Consider the following 20,266-nt stretch of genomic DNA (forward strand, 5'->3'; position numbering starts at 1 on the left):
TACATAAATGCAAGCAGTTGTTTGGTATTCTAGATATTGAAGTAGATCCTGCGATGTTCTTTCCATATGAAGTGTGGACCTATGCAGCCAGTATCCTATGTGACAAACCTGGGTCAATAAATCGTAAAGGGGAGGGTCATCCAAACAAACCCGCTGCCATGACGATGAAGGTGAACACAAGAATTAGACTGCACAAAGAGGATTGTGACCAAATCTGTTACCAAATCTCTACTCTTAGCATAAGTTAGTAAAATCATTGTATAGTATAGTAAATAAACGATTACAAGTGCTTATTACCTACTGTTTGAAAGAAGAGTTTAGCAAACAAAATATAAAACAATATATTTTATTAGCTTTACTATCAACATAGCTCTTTGTGTTTTTTCATACAGATATACTATTTATAATAACACACATTTCTGAAAAATACAAAAGTTAAGTTGGGATAATTTTGGTGGATGTACTTCCCGGCCTGCAGGGAGCTCACTAAACCAGATAAACTGTAAAAACACTATTGAGATTACAAATATAAACACATAGCAGCATCTTTTATAAATCATATGTAAAGCATATAAAAAATAAAGCATTTTTACTCAATTAAAAGTAAAATCTAAAATTCAAGAGCACCAGTTAAAATGTGCCAGATGATATGGATCTCTAAGTGCCATTATTATTACAGGACTTCTATCATACATAGAGAATTTGAATAAAAAGGCCGAAACAAATACTGGGGCCATTGACAAATATGTACAACAAATATTAGCAACCCATTCATAGAAACAGTATATTTACACAGTTCAAAGAGTCCTGCTACAGATGACATAACCCCAAGTGTATGTTTTGGTTGTCAGGTGTGTGTTGTCACGGCGATGACCTTCAACCCGAGCAGTGCGGGAAAGCGAGGAAACATTTCAGCCATTTTGAAGTTTTGACAACGCCGTTCATTAGAACCTATTCACCAGCCCACTAGACTGTTGCTTTAACGTGAACCTTTTTTTCTTCTCCTCGTAGAATTCACTCAGATGACGGCGAATACTCGGAATGCCTTGCCCCCTGGAGGATTTTGTAGACTGTAAGGGGCCAAAGAAAAGAAGAAAAGTCAGTTAAAAACATACAGATTTACAATGGATGAGTTGACAGATGGATACCAAGAGATGGGCAAAGGGTGAAAGAACCAAAACACAGGAGACTTCATGTGTTACTCCAACAAAGAGCGGCGTGTTGTGGGGTGTGAAAGGAGGAGACAGATAAATGACAAGTAGATAGTGGCAGACGTCATGAGGCCTGACAGAGATGAATGCGGTGAGGAGAGATGAGGAGACATGGAGAGGAGGAATGAAGAGAGGAGAGAAGAGAGGAGGAGAGAGAGAAGAGGAGAGAAAGAGAGGAGGAGAGAGGTAAACTAGGAGTTAAAAAGACAAGGAAAGGAGGAGAGAGGAGGCAAGGAGATGAGAAGAAAGGAGACAAGAAGATGAGGACAGAAGAGACAGGTCGAGGTGGAGACAAGAAAGAGACAAGGGGAGAAAGAGAAGAGGGGAGAGGTGAACAGGAAAGAGGGGACCAGGGTAAAGAAGACAAGGAGGGGAAGAAAACAGGAGAGGAAGAGAAGGTGAGGAGAGAAGAGACAATGGAAGGAGGGAATAGGGGAGAAGGAGATGAACAATGAACAGTGAGTGAGTGAGTGAGTGAACAGGCAAGAAAAGGAACAAAGGGAATGAAGAGAAGAGGAGTGAACAGACTAGGAGAGGAGGTGAGGAGAGAAGGAGTGAGGGAGTAGAGGAGAGGAGGAATGAAGACAAAAGGTGATAGGAGACAGAGGATATAAAGAAAGAGGAGACAAAAAAGTGACATGGAAAGGAGTACAGGGGGGATAAGGAAAAGAAACAGGATAAGAGGAAAGAGGAGAAGAGGAGGAGGACATATGCATACCATATCATAGTGAATGAATTGTAAAGAGGTTGTCAGTCAGCACTGGGCTCTGTTTTAGCCCAATGTGTACTGAAAGTAATGTAGCAGTAATAGCACTTTCAAAATATTGAGAATATAGACATAAACTTTCAAAATCCATTGGTAATAACTCTAGTTTCTTCAAATGGGACCATGCAGGCCAGACACGTGTGTCACAGAGCAGAGGCTGGTACCTTAATACTACTCTGTTGACTGGTACCACTCAGCTCTTTCCTAAATCCAACCACCACCAAATACATGCTTCCCTTTTTTAAACCAGCACTCACACATCTTCTCACTATTAACACTTTTGAACCTCTCTGTTCTTAAGTTAATCTCCTTAAAATTCCTGTCCCTTCTGTGCAAATCAATGATGTCTCTAATTTGCTCGGTGTAAACACATCACACAAACAATGTTGTTTTTTTGCAGAATTTGAAGCAGTAATTTATGAAAAAGTACTGCTACTGAAAAAGAATATCTCTATGTGGCACTGAAAGTATCCAAATATTTACTATGTGGGGCACAGACTTTAGTTCCACTCTGTTTAAAGCCTGTGCTCGGAGCCACCCACTTACTCCACCATTTTTCCATTTACAAACTTCCTTCGGATTATTTATTGAAGCTTCATCCGACTTCCTCTTCTTCATCCTTGCCACTACAGAAAATGGTCTTGTTATTTGCACTCTAATTGGCATCTAATTAATTGTTTTAGACAGAAGCACTCTCCCATGTGAACGGCATCAAAGCTGTAATCAACAGTTTGCATCTTGAAAAGATTAGTTCCAGAAGGAAGGACCAAAGTGGATGAATCTAAGTCAACCTAAGAGCAATTGATTTCAAAGCCCCTGTTTACCTCTGAAAATCCACCTTCTCAGTTTTAAAGGGCCCATATTACGTTATTTTTAAAATTTATCTTATAATGTTGTTTCTGGAGTTGTGTTTTGTTTCATTCCCTATTTAGGCAGTTCTTCTCTCAAACAGAAACCACCCTGTTCCATCTTATGAGTCATTTGGATCATTTCAGTCCTATAATTTCCAATCTCTACCAAACAAAAAGTGAAAAGTAGCTGTTAACTTGAAAACTACAGCTTCATGACATCACAAAGTGAAATACAGCATTTTGGAGATGTAGACAGACTTATAATAAAAAGTTATTCAAACATGTATGAATGAAACAAAACACAACTCCAGGTATGTTTTTGAGGAGGTAGCAACATTATAATATGGATTAAAGATCACAAGAATCCATAGCACAGGACATAATACATTGGCAAACAAGTACGGTAATCTTTTTATTGCTTTCTTTGTCATTCATGGTACGTATATTTTATAATTTCCTGTAATGCTGCAACTTCAGTTTAATACACAGAATACTGTACCTTTCTGAAGAAATTCCATTTTGATATGAAGCTATGTAGTGTCTCCTCTTATCCACCGGCATCACATCAATGTAGCCTCCTGCGTCATTCCTGATGACCCCAGCGTGAACTGCAGCTCGACAAATACTGGATTTCTAAACAACACAAATATAGACAGGTCAATGCATCTCTCAGCCCGGCAGTGAAGCAAATAAATACCTTAAGCATCAAAAGGGAGACTTACATCAGAGTATATTCTGGTTCCTATTACTCTGGATATGTGGGCGTTCTCCTCTAAACAGTTTCTTGGGCAGTATAATCTAGATAGAACAATGGGCTTACAATTATAGTATACAGAAGATTGAACTGTGTTTTGATCACTAGGCTATGTAATATACAGGGCATTTTTTCACAAAATAATGTATTTGATACAATAGGTCATTGGCATTTAAAAAAAATGCTAAAATTTATTATTTCAAATAAATCAAAAGAAAAAGCAAATGATACCTTGGGCAGTGTGTTGAAGGTTTCTCATATGGACAGAGCATCGCTACTGTTGTTTCACATGTAACAGCTTGAACTGTGAGAATAAAATACATTCTTTGTGAATATTATGATGAGGTATAGGAAAGATTACACTGTACTTGTACTACTCAGTGTTACCTGTCACTTTAGAAACTGTGAATGAATTGGCACTCTGGTACTTCCTATAATACAGAAATACATGTTGCTTATAATAAATATAGTTAAAAATACAAAAGCCTTATATTTTTCTCACCCTATAGATTGTACCCCATTCTTGTATGATTTGATGAAATAGTCTTTTCTCCCTTGTCTGCTCACGTCAAGCCATCCTCCATCATTATCTATGACTCCAGCGTGTAGGCCCGCTTTGCAGACACTAGATTGCTGAAAAAAGTTAAATATTGACAACATTAGCACCGTTTGCTGACCTGGTGGTAAACAGCAGCTTTTAAAAGGCTTGGTCAAGGATGTTTGACATCTCTCACAGCTGATAATGGCGGCTTATTGACCAAAACAAACCCACTCAAGCCACAATCAATTACCTCACTCACCATTTCATAGTACACTGTGCCCACCACTTTCCCAGGGGCATCTAAACATCCCGCTGGACATTCATATCTAGACAAGAAAAGAAAAATAGGAGAATCAGCAGTAAAATCATTAAAATGTTAACAAATATACAATTATTCATAGCAATTTACTGCACAATAATAACTGAAACGAATATTTAAAATCAATAAATGTGGTCACTAAATGAACCAGGACACATATCTTATTGTACTTTTCATGGGAATATGATTAATAAGGGAATCTAAATGAATTTGTCCCATTGCCAGGCTACAATTAGTACAGCACAGACCCGTTATTGTTTTTTTAAAGTATGAAAAACATGATGGATTACTTTCATTTTTGTTTTTAATTGCCTAATATTTATATGAAATCAATCAAGCTTAATATGTGGGGACTTTGTGCACCAGATGCCCTTCCTTTCAAGACTTACACAAAAGTTCCACTTGACTCTGACTCCCTCTTTTTTACCTGTTGCATGTGGTTCCTTTACACTGGTCTCTCAACTTTGTGTCGCAGGTGACGAGCTGAGCTGCGAAACAAACACACAAATAAGCTCACTTTTCAGACAAAGAAAAATCCATGTTTTGAATTCAAGCTACAAGGAGGTGGTCAGCAGTATTAAAGGAAGTATCTCGCCTTACAGAGACAGGCCCCATGTGCAGTGAGAGGAAGCCATTTAAAAACCACAGCAAGCCCCTTTCAACTCGCCTTCATCAGCCAAGAGCAAACACACAGCTTCGGCCAAACCGTACCAGGCAAAATTAGGTATAACTGAGAATCTGTCAACTTTAATTACTTTGACAGTGGACTATTTGGTTATTCACTTTTACCCCTTTTCAACTTTACAGGCTTGTCTATATTTTGTCAGTTTTGCATTGGATTTACAACATGATTTTACTTTGTTGAGATACTGGATTTTAGACTGTTTTATTCCAGTGGGAAAGAGGTTAGATTGCTTGTGAATTGCTTCAGAAATAAATTAGAATAAGTTTACACCTTCCCACGGTCCTGTTTGAAAATGTAGCAACTTGTAGAAAATGTTTGATTACACAATAACATTAAAAACATTAATTCATTCAATCTTGATTTGCTGGGGAATAAGTACACTCCCTTGTGCTTTGTCAAGTTTTCTTCTGCTCCTACTTTGGAAAATAATTTCAAGTATCAGTGCTTTTTACATCCAGCACTACAAATTTGACCTACTTAGTAACAATTCTCTTAAACTTGTCCTTCTACTGGTTTTTACCACTGTGACCCTCCCAAAGTTAAAACCAGATCCCCCATTCTGAGCTCTAACGAGACCCAGAATAAACAGTTAAATGGCAGCTTACACATCTGCTGTGTGTTGACCACCTCATTCCTGTGCAGGACCTCTGTAGGGGGTCGTGTAGGGGCTGGGGCGGGGGCCCGGGGTCGAGCTCGAGGGGCCTCAGGTTCAATGAAGTTGTTTTCTTCTGTTTCCTCTTGGTAAGGGTTGTAGCTGTCATCTGAAAAGAGGGTCACATGTTATGATACGACTTATTTACTTCCACTGAAGACTAAGTACATGATTGGCCTACCTTCTTCTGCAAAAACTAACTATGCAAAACTAACTAAGCCAAGCTAGTACACAAGTTGTATACACATTATTTCAACTTTCAAGTTAAATGGACAAAGTAACAGTCACACAGCTTTGGACCTCAAGACAGTAAGTGGATACTGGATACACATTCTTATACTTTAATTTAGCGCACTTATCATGATGTCTTCATAGTCCAATCTTAATCTGATTTTAGATTTCACATACCTTTGTAACATTGGTTGTCCTTGCAGCCTCCCCCATAACTCGGAGGACAGGCTGAACACGGGGTCCCATGTTTGTATGGAGCATGACCCCACCAGTTCCCCCTGTTCAAATCACACACAAAATACAACATAGCAGAGAGTTCTAGTGGGAATAGGCTGAAAATATTTGTCACCTCAAACTTTAACATTTTGACAGATTTGATTTTCTCTGTCACTCATTCATCAAAAAGTGTGTTTACTTTGGAGAGTAGTTGCAGACAAGATAGACAGCCTTGGCCCAAATCTGCCCCCAAACATTCATATTGTAGCATAAGTTGATCGCACAACCGATGCGACTGCTGGTGGCCCACACAAGCTGAAAAGTAACAAACATATCCATTAAATAATACATTTCGAAAATTAAGGTGAGTGAAGTACTGGACCTTTTCAGTCAAAGTACCTGTGTGTAGTGGGTGCAGACTGGCCCAGAGCATCTGAATGGACAGTAAGGGTTACACTCTTGGGGGTAGGGATAGGAGAAGTCTTTCACTTCATCATACCACGCCTGGACATGGAACGTAGGCGGCTGATACCTGCACAGAGGAGAAGAATCAGGAGAAAAATATTTACAAAATTTGTCCATTTTGATGTAGTATTTTGGAAAACATTCTAACACATCATCAATGTAATACTTTTTCCTATCAATTTCCTTTTTCACATAATCATCTCTTTTAGTTCAAGCTTGGGTTTAGCCCTTCTTTTGACTGTAGTATTTGTCTTGTGTGGTGTAGTAATCATGAATGGTAACAAAAATTACAACATGCAAAAATTAAAGGTTAACTGTAAAATTTGTTCAGAGGCCTAATTCTGTAATCATTACTTTATCATCAGAGGCTTCCGAGTAGAAGAGACCAGTTACAATGTAAAACCAAAAACTGCCAAAGTTCATAAAGTTCACATAGTGTGAGACAGTTTATGGTGCAACCAAATGAATAAATATCAAATTCTGTGCAAAGGAAAACATAAATGTAAAGTTTTCATCTGGTTGTTAAGAAAATTATGTCAATAATCAAGAGTAATTGTTAAATCAACCTTCTCATAATAATTACAACATAAAGATTTGATATTGTGACACCTCGAAGGGTAAATGATGAACCTAAATGAACTAAATTAACTCAGATGCCCTCTGTGCTACAACAGTAATCACCTTCCCCAGTGAGCGCCTAAGTTCTGTCCAATCTGAGGCAGTAGACCAGCAGGACCATGTTCCCACAGGCAGGTCTCAGCCCACTCCTCAGCTGTGCGCTCCAGTTCAGTGTCCCAAACCTGCAAAATGTAAAATGTAAATCAATCTACTATTTACAATTTACTTCACAACCAAGCTTTTCTTAAATGAATTCACTGAGATGGAAGAGAAAACTAGTTTGGTAAAAGCTGAAAAACATCTGTAAGGAAAAGTAAAACACTGAACTTGGAATTACAAATTTGGAAAATATCTGTCATGGAAGAAATTAGTTTTTGGTACTTTTTGGTTTAAAACAGGCACACGTGCACCAAATTGGGGATTCGGCTGGAGTCTAGCTTTGCCTTACACAACATCACAACACTGAGCGCCACATTATAAATTAAACTTTAGAGCTGTCACTGGCAATATAATAAAAAGGCATTGCAACTTGATACTAAAGTACTATTATGGGTTTACTCCTCATTTTGAGCATTGCTGACTGTGTAAAAATCCTGCACTTTGCCGCTCAGCTGACTACCCTCAAATGGGTTTTCCCGTAATATTGAGCGTTATTCCAAAAATGCCAAAAGGCTGTTTTACCTCTTAAGTAATAACTTCCATATGGTCCTGCTGGAGAGATGAGGGACGGGTTTCACCTCTGTCTTTCTGAATTGGCCTCCTCTGTTTCAGGTTTGGCTCAAGTCGGATACTAAATGGATCAGATTCCCATTTGAGGGTTTTCCAAGAATGCACTCTGTGTCCTTCATTTGTGCTGACCTACATTTGACCATTAAACATGCTGCAGTAATGCCAGAACCAACTGTAGCTTGTTTTATGTTGTGTATGTTTGTCTATGCATCTGGCTACTCCTTTTTTTTCCAGGGAATTTTATGTCATATACTCTTCCTTATGCTCCTAGCGGCATCACTGTGACTAGAATTGGCAATGGAATCAAACCTTCAGGAAAAGAGTATCAAATGTCTGCTCTCTGCTCTTGAGGAAGTGATTGTATAAATATAAATAAAAAAAAATTTCTTCTATTGATCTACCACAGTCTCTCAATTGAAAGAACATAAACAGTAGGCCTTTAAGCGATGCCAATTCACTGAAAAAATAAAACATATTGTAAGTATGGACTCCAAGCAATATGCTTTTAGACCATTTGAAACAACTGGATCTTGGTTTGATATAACTTTGATTAAAAGCAGAGATCTAACTAAGAGAGCCAATATATGTCACCACCAAATACTTTTTTTTATTTCTACTTGTACTACAAAATTAGTTTACTTAATTGTATGTGACTCTGAAAACCCACCTCTGTCTGCTTGGACTATTTGTGAGTAACCAACCATCACCAATCGAAACAAGTGCTGCTCTCTTCATTCTTTGTTATAGTTACACACACCTATGGCCAACAACAGGATGTCTGGCTGCGCAGCAAATGAACTGTTAAGTCTGAGCAGTTTCTTACACGGGACTTCTGGGAATCCAGTCGACGCTGTTTGTTTAAATCAATAATGCAGAAAATAGTGGGATTTGGAGATAAACACAGCTCTTTGTAAGGCTAATTGTTTGCTGTACACCTGCATAGATAAACAGAGGAGACTATATAGAGAGCTGCAAGTCGGAGCTGACACATTTGAGTGTGTTGTAACAGCTAATGAAGCAGCAACAGATTGGCATGTAGTTATCAGTGAACATGTTAATTGAAGCTTTTTTTCAATTAGATTTCCTCTAGCAAGATGAAAAACACAGTCAATGCTTTCAGTGATCAGGAGGTTGGAATACATTGAGTAGAGTTGTAGTAATTGTTGCCAGGTCAGAAAGTCAAAGCACACTGGGTTTGTTGTGTGGGCTTGCATAAAGATGCCTATTCATGTGATAAGGACTCATTTGTGGTAAACAAAAGGTTAAAGGTAGTTTTTGACTTGAAAAGTATGTTTCATGACATCACAAGGTGGAACAGAGCATTTGAGACAGACTAATAAAAAAGGATTACTCAAAAGTGTGAATGAAACAAAACACAGCTCTGTGTATTTTTAAGTACATAAGAGTCAATTTTGTGTTATACAGGACCTTTAACACACAAATTTAACAGCATATTATGTAACTGAACTTGGCTTGCATTTCATAACATAAGTCTTATCTAAATTAGGATTGCTGTTTTTAGATTTGATTGATTGATTAGATTTTGGAGCTTTGGAGCAAGTATGCGCCACAATATCACAATAGTATCTTATTAGGCTTCCTTTACACACCATAGTGCTTTTTGTTTTTGTTTTGTTAGAAACACCAAATCATTCAGTGCTGCAAAATTTTTCAGCTGGTTAAATGAGAAAAAAATGTGACTGTTAATCAATTCTAATCTTGAAAACAACACTAACATTTGAAAATTTAAACAAAGTTAATCTAAGGCTTACTACTTGCCTTGACATCCAGAATCACAATAATAATTAAGTCTATTCTGTAGCTTTCCACTGCCAGAGTTGTCGTGCCAAATAACCTGTCTCACATATGCCAGATTCCCGCCTGATCTTTTTTTTTCAGGCTTGGCGGTGCCACTGGCTTGTAACAAATCATGCTTTTAGTACTAAAGTGTCACAATTTAGCAGCCTGAACTGAAGGACTGCACTGTGGGTGAGATAAAACGAGTGGTGGATTTTGCCCGCTTTAGAGCAGGTATAAAGCACAGCCGTCTTGTCAGGCCACAGTTGTTTGCACAGTTACGCAGCAGGGGAGGCCTAGTAACAAGGACCCCCCAACCGTGGGCCCCTCCCTGACCACACTCCTGCCTGGGGCCCTAAAGAAAAACACCTTAGCTCCTACACTCTATCAGCACCGCACACACGGCATTGTTTATTTCGTTTCACACTTCATTTGTGGCTTTTTTTTCCTTGTCCCTGGTCATCTGGTTACATTCCAAACTCCATCGTGGGGTACTTCCTTTGCACGTCCGGGTTTCCTGTTCATAATCAATAGGGCATGTGAAGGAGCACAGCCAATTAATGATATAGGTCAAGTGGTTTCAAGGTATTACTCTGTCCAGGTGGCATTTTGTCAAACTATATTAAAGCCAGCACTAAGGTATTTAGAGCCAGATATTTCATGCACCTAAAATTCAAACTAAAGCATGTATTATAATTTTGCTATTTGATTTAATAGGCATGGGGACATATTATGTAAAATGTACTTACATGAACAGTTTTCATCATTAGTTTACTCTGAGTTGTATATGATTCATGCATGTTTCAGTAATCCTTAACAGTATTGACCACTGAAATCCTCTAACTCCTGTGATAAAGCACACACAAGAGTTACAATACTGTGATAGTATTGCACCAGGATCGGGAGTGCCAAGCTCAGTGCCAATACAGACTGGCTCTGGACCAATGCTGTTGCAACTTTCATTAGCGTTTATAGAAATTCGACAAAAGCTCCTCCCTGACCTACCACTCCTGATCCATTTTCTGGTCGTCACATTTTTGTTTCCAGGAATCTTCCTTCTTTCTTCCTCAGTACCTTGTCTTTGGCCAACCATTATGTAACAAAAATGTTCTAAATCAATTTTTGTAAGATGTTAAGACTTGAATCAGATATCATGGTTAGTCAGAGTGTATGTAAGTAATTCTGAGTTGAGTGACTGTAAATGTATACATCATCCCATTGCTTCTCATTAGTGCATATGAAATATATAGATACTTAACAAGCAATCAGCCAATGATCTTCATGTTTCTAAAGAAGGCCATTTTGTGGACTTTGACGATTCAAAAAAGAATAATTTGTTTTCAGTCGTTAATAGCTCTGACAAAGGTGTTAATTTATCATCACTCTGAAACCCATGTATAGCTACTAAGCTGTATCGACAGTACCGTGAATAAGTGCTGTTAGATGTAAGTATTAACTGACATTATGTCACTCTCCTAATAGTAATTTGAATTTATCTGGGCATAGTGTTGCCACATGCAAGGGACCCTCGTGACTGGATTTACCTTGCATGACCATACCCAACTGCAAACCCACAAACACACATTTTACATCTTTCTTTAAATCTCACACAGTAGCAATTGAAGACAAATTTACAAGTCTAGACATTACTTACATTTTATAAGTCGCACTATTTTAAGTTAAATAAAGATGACCAAAGACTGCTGCACAGTCTAAATGATGTGTAACCTGAAAAATGTCAATCCAAACCGCTAACACCACCGGCAGCTTGGGCCAGTTGCCCAGCACAACCAAGGTAAACAAATCAAGGCAGGTTTTCTCCCATGATGCATCTGTTTGTCTAGTGGCACTTCAAATACTCGCACGTCTCTGTCTATACCTGTGGGTCAACCTTAACCGCTGTCCCCCCTACACTGACGATGCATTGATGTTTTTGGCAGAGTCGCTGTAGTGTGAATGCTTATCCGGGATTTTAGGGGCCTCTGTGTGTTGTATAATGACAGAATGGGAACGGAGCCATAGGGATAAGAGACAGAGGGAGTCAGAGAGGAAACAGATGAAGTGGGAGGAAAGACAGGGATTTGAACTGATGTTATCAAAGACTACCTCAGAAGGGCTCTGAAGTTTGGGTTTGATCCACAATAACACACAACAGAAAACCAGTTGAGTGCACAAAGAGACGTCTGTCCCTCAAATTGTTAAGGTAATACTATGTCTCCACATTGTACATGCTTGTAAAGGAAACATAAAGGAACTTGGCTAAAATTTCACTGTGCCTAGATTGTGTATATTACATTAAATGAGAGGTCTACCCAAAAAATCCTAGTAGGGTTACACAAGCGCCATATGTGCTTTACGTCCATTAGTATAACATAGTGTATAACAATCTAAAATCCCTTTTGCATCTGCGGAGCCTCTCTCTAAGTTATTATAATCTGTCCACACCCCACTAAACTTGTACTTTCTTCTTTGCTTCAAACCTGCTATCCCCTTGTTGCATGCCTCTCCGTACTTCACCCCTGGGTGCCCCCGCAGCTAAAAAAGCCAGCCAACTGTAACAGGAGACAGTGGAGAAGGAGCTGTGTGCCGCTGGCTCAGCAGTTCTCCTCCTCCAGCAGGCTGCCAGAGCGCACCCCTTTGCACACACCACATGAGGGGTCGTTAAGTCTAACCTCTCAATTATACAATTACACAGTCCAGCAATTGCCCCCAGCAGGAACTGTTTATTTGCCATAACCACAGAATAAGCCTTTTGTTTTCAGGGTCTTTAAGCCAAGATGAAACAGTGATAAAAACTCAGTGCGTTTTGCACACTGTATTGATTTTCAAGCCCCAAAGTACAGTTAGTGGCCATGGGCTGTAGCAGTCAAGCCATGCCTTTATTTGGAGAAGTTCCAGATGGTTGGCGATGAGATTTTCTCTAAGTGCGTGTGTGTATGCACGTATGGCATATGCTTGACAGGGAGGAGGGGGGTCCAGCTGGTAAAATAAGCCCCCAGTGATTCTAATTGCGCTCTGAAATGTGATCCGCTGCTTTATACGCACACGTGATGGCTAAAGGATAAAGTCAAACAAATCTCTTAGCATGAGTAAGAAAAAACACAGTAGTAATGTGATCGTTGGCAGGTTGCAGGAATTCAGTGCTGGCAGTGGCAGGAGTCACATGGGTCCTGACTTATGGGAGGAGAAAGTGGAGGGCTAGTGTGGAGGTGCTTAGGAAATGTTGGCATGCTGATTATGACCAGGCCAAAAGGGACAAGTGCCAGCCAGTCTGGCGGTGACTGGGTCAAACTATATTACCCGAGATTTAAATGCACAGCAGGAATTTGAAATGGGGCCACAGCTGCATAATGATCGGTAATATGGTTTTAAATGAAAGCACACACACATACATAAGGTGAAGAAGGGAACTCTTCAGGTGCAGACTGCAAGCATCAGTGTCAAATTGATTGGCATTGTAATCAAGAACACTGCTAGTTTATCATGCAATTAGTAGATGCAATAATATAATGAATGTAATGTGATACACTTATTTGACCAATCAGAAAGCTCCACTCTCGCAAGTGTCATGCCAACACTTTTAACTGATGGATAAATTGCAACACATTTTTCTTCTTTTACCTCTGTAGTCTTTTAGATATTTTGAATATTGTTATTGGTGTATTGGATAGAATGCATCACATTTATGATTTTTATAACATGATACCATGTCACTTACCATGTACTCCATGTTGGATGCTGGGGGGTACACCTGCCCCCTGAGCTTGTTGTGAAGGTCCAGGATGAGCTGTGCATCGCTGTCTGTTATGGCTCTCTTGCCCCTCCCTTTGGCCTTCCACATCGCTCCATCCTCGTCCATGTACTTGTCCAACATCTGCTCCAGGCTGGAGTTAAACGGCAGCGCAAACGAGACTGGCATTTGGATCAGACAGAGCAAGAGCATGGATCTGCATTCTGGCCAGTGAGTAGACAAGAACCTCATCCTGGTAGTGGTAAATTTTGTTGTATAGTCTTCAAATAATGGAGGGGAGCTGTGTAGGCCAGTCACAAGAATCACACTTTCTGTTAGGAAAAGAAAAGAATGGGACAATATATTAGCTACAGAGGTAAATTTTTCACCATTCCTTTGTGACACCGAAGAATAATTTTGTTTGTTCATTGTACTCTGGCAAATGCAGAGCCCATGCGCAAAACCAGTTAAAAACGCATATCACTGTACGTTGAGCTTATGATGGATTTCCATATTACCTAAATACGTTTATATACTTTTACTATTCACTGGTAATAGCCTCACAAAACAAGCTAGAACAATAGGCTTTTATTTAAATTAGATTAACAGTGCACCTGCAACTTTGACAGATAAACTCCGTGCTAGCAAGCATGCAAAACTAACAAACAATAAAAATAAAAAAAATGCGTGCACAATTAAAACTATGTAGCAAATGCTAACTTACATTTATTGGGAGTCTGTACGCGTCTCCAGGGAAATTAGCCAATGTGAAAACTGCAGCAGTAAAAACGCAGTTTGGATGTTTGCAACGTGCAGAGCAACTTGTGGAGCGCTAACCTCAGCCGCTGGATAGAGAAAAGAGGCTGCGGGGATGTTTCTTCTGCAGGGTTCATACTCCAAAGCCGCTAAAGCATCACTTGTGCACACTTTATCCCCAACTTTAGTTTCACTCTCGGGCGCCGCCTCTGACCCCGCCTCTGGATGGATGATACGGCCCTCTGCTCCTCAAACTGTGCAGGCTCATGGCACTAACAGGTACCGGGAACTTGGAAGGCACATGCGTTATGATTTTTTGATTATTGTTTGAAAAAAAAAAGAAGAAAAAAATATACAAAACTGTAGGCTAATTAAAATCTTCTTGTTTGCTTATTACTGAGGTAGCCAACACCCAGACATTATACATACTAAGAAAATATTTGGAAAGGCATTATTTGTATTTGTTGTATTTATTTTGTATACGACTATATTTTACAGTAGAAATGGCCTTTCATAGTTGCTCATTGATGGCAGTAGTCATAGTAACCAGAGTAGTGAACAGTGATGACGCACCTTATAGTATGCTACAGGCCTATGTGTTTCAGAACATAACTTTATACACTTAACTATTTTCTTGACTTTAATTTCTTTGGTGAATATTTGTTGAGTAAGTAATTTATACATTTTTCTTCGGAAACTTAGGAATGCATCAATACCGGTATCGGATATTGGTGCCAATACTGAAACATAAACCATATAAGTGGACATAGCTAATGGAAGTGCGCCAGGAGGCTCTTCCGGCTCCATCTGACCCTGGCTCCAACTGACTTACATTTCGATCTTGTCGCCCCTTTCTCTGTAACTGCTGCAGTGAGCCTTGTCATTTTGGTTTTAAAATGTTCGTGTTAACCCACTCCACATGATCCTGATTTATTTATTTATTTTTTGCTATTTCGTTTGTCAAAAAATCCTATTCATAACATACGGCCTGGCTCCAGATTTGCTCCTGTAACCGTGAGCATCACGAGCTTCATTTGAGTGGCACTGAACGCTGTGGGTGATGTCACACTCCCTTAGTTCACTTTTTTTATACAGTCTACATAATTGGAAATCGGCTTCCAAATATTGGTTTAGCAGATATCCTGGTTGGGCAAAGAAATTTAATAAGATTTTACTGATTGTAATCATCTTTTTTTTATTTATACAAAGTTGTTCTATGGTTACTTGAGAGATAAATAACAGCTGAATAAAAGACTTGGATCAGTTTTGTTTTATTTTTGTTTAGTTTTAAGGAAATAAATGCTGCTTTCAGTCTCTGCACTTGTATTGATTGATATTGGGTATCAGTAGATGTATAAAGCTATATTATCAAAGTCAGTATCAGAACTGAAAAAGCTGGATCAGTGCATCCCTTCAACAAACATAATAAAACAATAAATCAATGTCTTCATCTTTAAAGTGTAATGTAAGCTCAAAGCTGCCACTGTGTTTTGTGACCTTTACTGGTACCTCCAAATCCTTTAACCTAATCTAAACCAGACCCTGCTTCTCCTCAGGGGTCTGGGCTTCCAAAATGGCTTCATTCTCTGGAGCCCTAACCGCTTACAGGTTAGGACTTCTTTGGGGGGATTAAACACAAACCCTCTCATTGTTAATTTCAGGTACTGCGTTTGTCGTCAATATTTCCTCTCACGTATGCACCGCCCCTGTTCCTTTAACCGTAAATATGGAGCCAGCAGATTCTAGATTGTCTTCTCTGCTCTGGTCCTTTTCACTGGAGCCCTGGCACATGTGGCAACAGTAGCTAATAGGCCACCGCTGCAGCCCCCCGCACACACTTTCCACAATCAACAGTCCCACAGTGTTTCATCTGACAAACGTAATAAAGGCACATACAGGAAACCATGGCACAGTTTGCTTGTATAGTTAATGAGCCTGTTTCTATGACAACCAAATATTTTACAACTTCCGTTTTTGTTTTTTTTTTTTGTTTTGGGGTTTTTTGGACTTTGGCACGTGAACGGACTTGGAATGAATGCATACTTAAAGTTCACAATGGGCAATTGTCCAATGCACAAAAAAACACTTTTTACTGGAAAATAGCTTGTCTGGCCCCTGCCCGAAATTATAAGTGTGTGCAAGTCCACCTACAGGCTTACCTCTCCCGGTGTCAATCAAGATCAAAGCATTTACCACCAGCCGCATAACTCCATTCTTCAAATCAGGTGATTCTGAAGATAGATGGGCTTTCACACACTCATGAGACTATAGTTATGTAAGTAACAGTTACTTTCATAACTATAGTTCTATTACACATGTGCTCTGCCCACTTATGGGCTTTGCTGTTGGTTGCTCACTGAGGTGATGGCTATGGGGATAGATGCACCTCCATCTGCATAGACTCTTAAGATTGGCAGAGTAAAATGAAGCTCTGTGAACCTCACACTCATGGTACACAGGCAGCCTAGGCCAAGGCACCACAACCGGGTCATGCTGCAGAGTATCAGCGTAGAGCACTAAGCCTGATCACTGCAGACTGAATGGCTGAGGTGATGGCCTTTGGCTGGAAGGTAGGGCTAGAGATGAGCCAAGCAACCACTTTCTCTGAAATGCATGTAGGAGTGGTGAACCAAGGCACAGGCCACCCGCTCTATTTAGGAAGGACAAGGCCCACAGGCATGCAGTTTGTCCTAAGTCAGCCATTCATTCTGCTCAAATAACGAAAGTTCTGGAATCCAACCAGAGCGTGACAAACCGTGTGTCTCAAATGCGGGAGCATCTCTTCTCAAAAGTGTGTCATTTAGAAAAAAAATATTTCTAGATAAATAAGAGTTTGGTGATTTGATTGTTGATTCTGCAGAAATTTGAAATCAGAACAGTCACATCAGTTTGTTTTTTTGTTGTTGTTGTTGTTTGTTTGTTTGTTTGTTTGTTTGTTTGTTTTCCTTTTTAGCCGCCATTTTTGTCATGAACGCAGCGTGTGTCTCTCGGATTGGTTTATTCGCCTGTCACTCACGGCTATCTGAAATTAGGATGACGGGATATGGTTCCAGACCCATATCATTGTAAAGTTTTGTCAAAGCATGTGGTTTTGGCTGGCCAGGTAAGATGGCAACACCCATAAGGCTATATCCCTACGGTTGGCACCCAATAAATGTTTTATACTGTTTACAATTACCACTTTTGTTTTATTCATGCATCATTTGCTGACGTTCTTGCTGTAAATCGCCCATGTCAACTGAATTGGCAAAGCCAATTAATATCACTTTAATCTAACTTTGTGATAAAACATAAAATGTAAGACTATGTCAAGTTTTCCACTGAGAAACCCAATGAACCCAAATCAGAATGTAGCCTAATATTTGTGCCAAAACCGGAGAACCAAATAACACAAAGCAAGAGTAGCCTCAAGCAACAAACCACGAACACGTCTTGCACAAGCAGAAATGAGAAGAGAGGGAGACCAGTGTTATCTGTTACATCGCTCCCTAATGGTTTTGGTTGGGGCTGAATTGAGGTTGCAGCGCTGGAACAGAGCCGGGGTGAACACGGGGCTAAAGTGCATCAGGGTGGTTTGGCGCACACAGTGAAGACGGCCCTCTAGAGACTGTAAACGATCAGTCCCGGATCACATACAGACTCTTTAATGAATCTCTGTCTCTCTCTACCCTCTAGTGGTCATTAGCTGCAGTTGCAAGTGATGACAGCATGACATTGTCAACTTTAAAAGCAAAATCTTTGTTTATTATTGGAAAGCGAGATTTTGTTTCAGCAATTTCCTTTGTTCGCCTTTTGTTTCTGTCTTTTTAAAATTTTTTATAATTAATAGGATATGCAGTAAGGCATTTCTGGCCACTTAATTTCTTGTAGGCATCTTGCAGGCCTATTTGCTATTAAGTATGACAAGTACCTTGAATCAATGATTACATTTTATGAATGTGGGTTATTTGTTCTAAATTGTTTTGAGTACATTTTGGAGCCACTAGGTGTCAGTGTCCCCCAATATCTGCATTGAGCATGACTTGTAGGACTCATACATATGCCTCGTGGTGATAGAAATGTAACGAAAATTATAAAAACATATTTTTTTAATGACATGATGGTTAGAAATATAAATTGTGTAATGTGTTCAGAAGACAAGTCTCTGCCATTACCTTGTTCGTAACTTAACTCTGAAGGAGAAAGTCATTTGCATGCTTCCATGGAAAAAGAAAGTTATAACAGTATTCTCCATGCAGACAGATTCGTTTTATGTCATAATGTGAAATATTAAAACCAAATGAACAACATTTTCATATAAACAAGCGAGAGGAGGCCCTTCACCATGAGAGTCAGGTTTGTGGAGACGCAAGTCAGTGGCTTTTACACAGTTTAGACAGTACCTCATACCTTTTAATAATACTTAAACATTAATTTATAAGCCTGTATCATGGTGCAGTGTGATTTATTTAAGGCCGTAGTGGTAGAAATACTTGAATGTGTAGTTAAAAGTACTACATATGATCAGTTGGGTCAATTTAGCAGGAACTATGAGGGTCAAGCAAAATTGGCCACATTTTGGACCCCCCTAAACTAAAAGAAGAGTTTGAGGTAAATGTATGTTTGCAGTACTTTGTCAGAGCTTGAGTGGGGAGTACGTGCTGATCGGCTCAAATCCAGCTGCAGGGTGTCTCTACAAAGTGCACTTCGCTTTACTTTAAGTCTAAAACTGAACAATTTCTCTGAACTCTCTTTGACATTTGAGGTTTCCAAAAGAATTTACCTTGTAAGCTTTAAGGGGACAATCCATGCCATATTTTACTTACTTTTGTTTTATGTCGTGGGCTATGGAGTAACTAGTAGACGGTATAGAAAAGTTCCTATTTAAGCAGTTAAACTATCACTCCTTTACCTCAATCTGTCTGCTCTTCTTTCCATTGCGTTGTTGTACATTGAACCACAAAAACCTTTGGAAAAGTGACACATACTTTGAAATAGACACCTGACATGGTTTGTATACACCAAAGAACTTATTTCTTTACCCTATGTTTGAAGTAAGGGCATCCAAATCAAGAGGTGCACCACAAAAACCTGCCCTGCCATTAACTCCAGAGTTCAAGTGCTGCCCCATAGAGATTTATGGTAGGAAAAGACTATTAGCACGGACGTGTCAACATTTGTTGAGGTCCCAAAACATGCTTCAAGGCGCTGACATCAGTGACTGAAAATAACATGTCCAAACCTACATAAGTACATATCAAATGCATGCACATAGTTTGGTATAAGACCATATCAAGTTGATGTTTTTGTCTATTTTCAAGAAAATAATATTTCTTACATTATATATTTTACCAAGTCCAAGTTTTGAGTACAAGTGTGGGGACTGACATTTTACCATTGCAAGATTGTAGATGTATTTATGTACTTTAAACTCTATGTACTGTATTTTTATATTAATTATCAATTTATTTTATATTGCACAACTTATGATTTCATATCACAGACTAACATATAACCTTTTTTTGTGCAAGACCTCCTAGAAACATTGCAGTTTCAAATGTGATGAACTAACAATATTGTTAGAAGACTTAAATAAACACAGCTGGTGACACATATAAATATTGAATAATTATGAGGACTTAAAGGTGTCTGCAAGTCTAATTTTGAACAGGGCGGATGAAGTTCGGTCCAAATATATTTTAGTCTACAATGATCCTAAATATTTCATTGAGTACAAATTGAATTGAAAATGGCACTGAGTGGTTTTAAAAACAGTATTACTATTAGTACATGTATACTCCCCCCAAGACACTGCACTGCTTGGGCTCAACGAAGGTCCTGTATTACGCAAAATACTCTTGTGAGCTTCAAGCCATATTATAATGTTGTTACCTCCTGAAAAACCTGGAGTTACATATGTTTGAGTAAACCTGGTTTATTAGTCTGTTTACATCTCCAAGTGCTCT

The 20,266-nt window shown here is 39.1% G+C and overlaps 1 protein-coding gene across 1 annotated transcript; it reads right to left on the bottom strand.

Moving 5' to 3' along the window:
• Positions 1-451: 451 nt before the first annotated feature.
• crispld1a (cysteine-rich secretory protein LCCL domain containing 1a) lies at positions 452-13,778 on the bottom strand. Its single transcript, XM_055151014.1, has 15 exons — positions 13,554-13,778; positions 7,373-7,491; positions 6,626-6,758; positions 6,426-6,541; positions 6,188-6,288; positions 5,961-5,966; positions 5,733-5,888; positions 4,870-4,930; positions 4,383-4,449; positions 4,085-4,215; positions 3,970-4,013; positions 3,814-3,886; positions 3,551-3,626; positions 3,328-3,461; positions 452-1,070 (listed from the first exon to the last, which is right to left on the bottom strand). Exons 1-15 carry the CDS (start codon positions 13,776-13,778, stop codon positions 1,019-1,021), a joined length of 1,494 nt encoding a protein of 497 aa, XP_055006989.1. The 3' UTR covers positions 452-1,018.
• Between the last annotated feature and the right edge of the window lie 6,488 nt (positions 13,779-20,266).

Source organism: Boleophthalmus pectinirostris, unplaced genomic scaffold (genome assembly GCF_026225935.1).
Source record: "Boleophthalmus pectinirostris isolate CB_2022bp ecotype Guang Dong unplaced genomic scaffold, ASM2622593v1 HiC_scaffold_15, whole genome shotgun sequence".
NCBI lineage: Eukaryota > Metazoa > Chordata > Actinopteri > Gobiiformes > Gobiidae > Boleophthalmus > Boleophthalmus pectinirostris.